The 3,125-nt window shown below is 36.9% G+C and overlaps 1 protein-coding gene across 1 annotated transcript; it reads left to right on the top strand.

The window, feature by feature from the left end:
- Nucleotides 1–2,875, top strand: LOC128257173 (uncharacterized). The gene is made up of 5 exons (XM_052988043.1): nt 1–430; nt 668–978; nt 2,031–2,155; nt 2,245–2,378; nt 2,467–2,875. The coding sequence occupies exons 1-5, from the start codon at nt 87–89 to the stop codon at nt 2,783–2,785; spliced, it is 1,233 nt and encodes a 410-aa protein (XP_052844003.1). The 5' UTR covers nt 1–86; the 3' UTR covers nt 2,786–2,875.
- Nucleotides 2,876–3,125: the final 250 nt, after the last annotated feature.

Raw genomic sequence — 3,125 nt, 5'->3', positions numbered from 1 at the left:
TGAAAAATGAAATAATCGCTCAGTAGCCATTCAACCTCCGGCCAGATCAAATCACTCGGAGCAGTTAAATCGAACAAAAAATCCCAATGCATTGGCAATGTCTTATCGGTGTTTGGCTGTTGGTGACTATTCCTAGAGCTCAAAGCCACAGCATCGGAGGTGTCAATGCCACCTTGGATGTGCCGGAGGTGCGGGGTCATAAGTTCCTGTACTTTGGTTTCGGCAGCAACATGCTGGCCAAGAGGATCCACATCCAGAACCCGACAGCTGTGAGAGTTGGACCCGCCCTCCTTGCCGACTATCGGTTGGACTTTGGCTTCGAATCAGCTCGTTGGGATGGCGCGGTGGCCACCATTGTGCCCACCCCGGGCGATCATGTGTGGGGCACCCTCTGGGAGATCGACCTCAGCAATCTGCCGGATATAGACAAGTAAGTAAACGCGGATCTCGATCTACATATTCAATGTTTTCCCGATTAAAGTGATGTTTACGGTTTTGGCATTACAAAATTAAATGATTAAAAATCTTATTTTCAGTTTATTAATACTTTATTTTGCTTGGGAATTTGATACATTTCAGAATATATTCTCTTAGCTTACTTCGGAGAATTATCGGAATCATTTAGCATTCATTTTTAAAAACTTTATTATATTATATTTTTTTCTAGCCAAGAGGGCGTTCATGAGGGCATTTACGATCCTCTCACAGTCTACGTGAAACTCCGTGATGACTCTAAACAAACTCCTGCCCGTGCTTATCTTCTGACCAAGCAGCCGGAGACCAATCTCTACGATCTGTCAAAGGATTCTGTTCCTGAATCCCGTCAGCCATCGAAAACGTATCTCCAGTGCCTCGTTAAAGGCGCTGTCGAGAGCTCCGTTCCCGAGGATTACGTCCGGAGATTGAAGGGCATCAAGCACAATGGTCACGTTGCCACCGAACTAGAGCAAAAACTAGAGCTGCAGAATGTTGAACTCTAATAAAAAAATGTACTGATTTGTTTTCATGAGTAAAACCTTACTTTAAATTATTTTGGTTTGAAAACTGGAATAAGTAATTTAAAATGAAAACTGACAGTTGGTTTGAAGGACATGAGGAAACTGTTTAATTTTTTTCTTCGTTTGTTGTCGAACATTAATGTCGCCGAGAAATTTAAAAACTCCTGTATTATCGTTTAAATTTTAATAATTCTTTTTAAAAAAAAGCTCCGTTTTGGTTTAAGTATTAGCTAATGGGTACAGTTCCTAGTCATTGGCTAAGTTTCAAACCTCTTTATTTGTGGGTGAGAAAAAGCTTTTGATTACCATTTATAAGTTTAGCATTTATCTCATTCCACTTCTTCCCAACTTGTATTATCATTGTCAATGTCAGTTTAGTTCACTTCCATCTGTTCGTCCGAAACGAGTAAACAAAATATTTGTATAGTTTAAGTTGACGTGTACATCAATATTTTTGACTCATATGTAAGTTACTAACGCAGAAAAAAGGCGGAAAGTGCATATTATTGAAGTTCTATCGTTAAGTATAAAACATATTTATGTGGCCGAACAGCTGATTTAATTTACGATTTAAAAGCTCAATGGCAGATAACAAATAGCAGCTTTTCAACAGCTGGTCCGCGGCATTTGTGATAAAAATTAAGAAATTAGTGAAAAAACGAAGAGTTTAAAATAATTTTCAATATGTTTTGCATTATATTTTTTATGAATCTTTCTGGTTTGCTATTGCAAAAATATCAATTTGGAAAAAGTGATATTAATTTGTATTAGCCAATACAACAACCGCGACAAATTTCACTGCTTGCCCCAGTAGCTGTACTGCTTGTTCAGTTCCCAGTTTTAAGGTTTTGTTTTATAAACTACTTTCAGTGCTTCTAAAACTAGAACGCTTGTAATGTAATGTTCAATATAAAAATTGTCAAATTTATTCATCATTCAATGTCCATTTTTTCAATGCTATATATACAAATTGCTTAGGAGTATGTTTTGAATCTTTTCTGTGTTTGCTTAAAAACTTTTTATTTTTTTCAGATCCAACATCCTGTATAAATATGGCCAATAAATTCTTTTATTTCGGTTTCGGTAGTAATATGCTGGCCAGTCGAATCCACATTCAAAATCCGACTGCTAAAAGAATCGGAGCAGGAAAATTGGAGGTCAGTTAAGAAAAATTGTCTTTAATGAATTACAATCAAAGTATATACATTGAAATAAGAGCGACTAATTGTTAAAGTTTTTTCAACAGAACTTCCGTCTGGACTTCCACACGGGATCGAAAAACTGGTTGGGGGCTCCCGCCACAATTGTGCCCAGTGAAGGATCTCATGTCTACGGAGCAATTTGGGAGATTGATAAGTGCAACCTCAAGGATTTAGATGAGTAGGTTTCACTCCCAATTTATTTAAATGTCCAAATTTAAATGTCCCAATTTATTTAAATGTCCAAATCGTTTATATCATTTTCGCAGTCAGGAAAGTGTGCCCGATGGCGTGTATATTCCGATTAGCGTTCCCGTTCACTCGTTGACCACCGATACAAGCATCACCTGTCGTGCCTATCACCTGTCAAATCAGCCTCAAACAGAGGTTCATGCAAACGGTTCCCAGGAAAATATTCCCCTCAACCGTCAGCCCTCGGAAACATACCTTAAGGTTTTGGTTAAGGGAGCAAGAGAATCAGGAATTCCAGAGGATTACATTAAATGGCTGAGGGGCATTAAGCATAACGATAAACAAGTTCCGGCCATGGAGGAAAAACTAGAATTGAGCCAAGTGCAACTCAGGTGATCAGACTGCATCGGAGTTTTATTGACGCGGAGAAATTTGCTTATGTCAAAGTACAAACTTAAGATATTGAATAAAAGATTTTCAATGAAATTCGTATTGGTCTACAACAAAATAATGATAAATCATTTTCAATAGAAATTTAAATATTTGACCTAAAAATTTATAATAAATAAAGGATTTTATTTTTTAAGTTTCGATACCTTTAATCATACCAAAATTTAGTGAAACCCTTATTAAATAACTCTTTGCTGTCACTTTGATTAGCTCTTTCCTGAAAAAAGCCTTTTGTCGCATAACGAAATTTAATTAATTTGAATCACTTATTTATGATGATTACCAA

The sequence above is a fragment of the Drosophila gunungcola genome (assembly GCF_025200985.1).
Source record: "Drosophila gunungcola strain Sukarami chromosome 3L unlocalized genomic scaffold, Dgunungcola_SK_2 000002F, whole genome shotgun sequence".
Taxonomy (NCBI): Eukaryota; Metazoa; Arthropoda; class Insecta; order Diptera; family Drosophilidae; genus Drosophila; species Drosophila gunungcola.
This window is presented reverse-complemented; position numbering and strand designations above follow the sequence as displayed.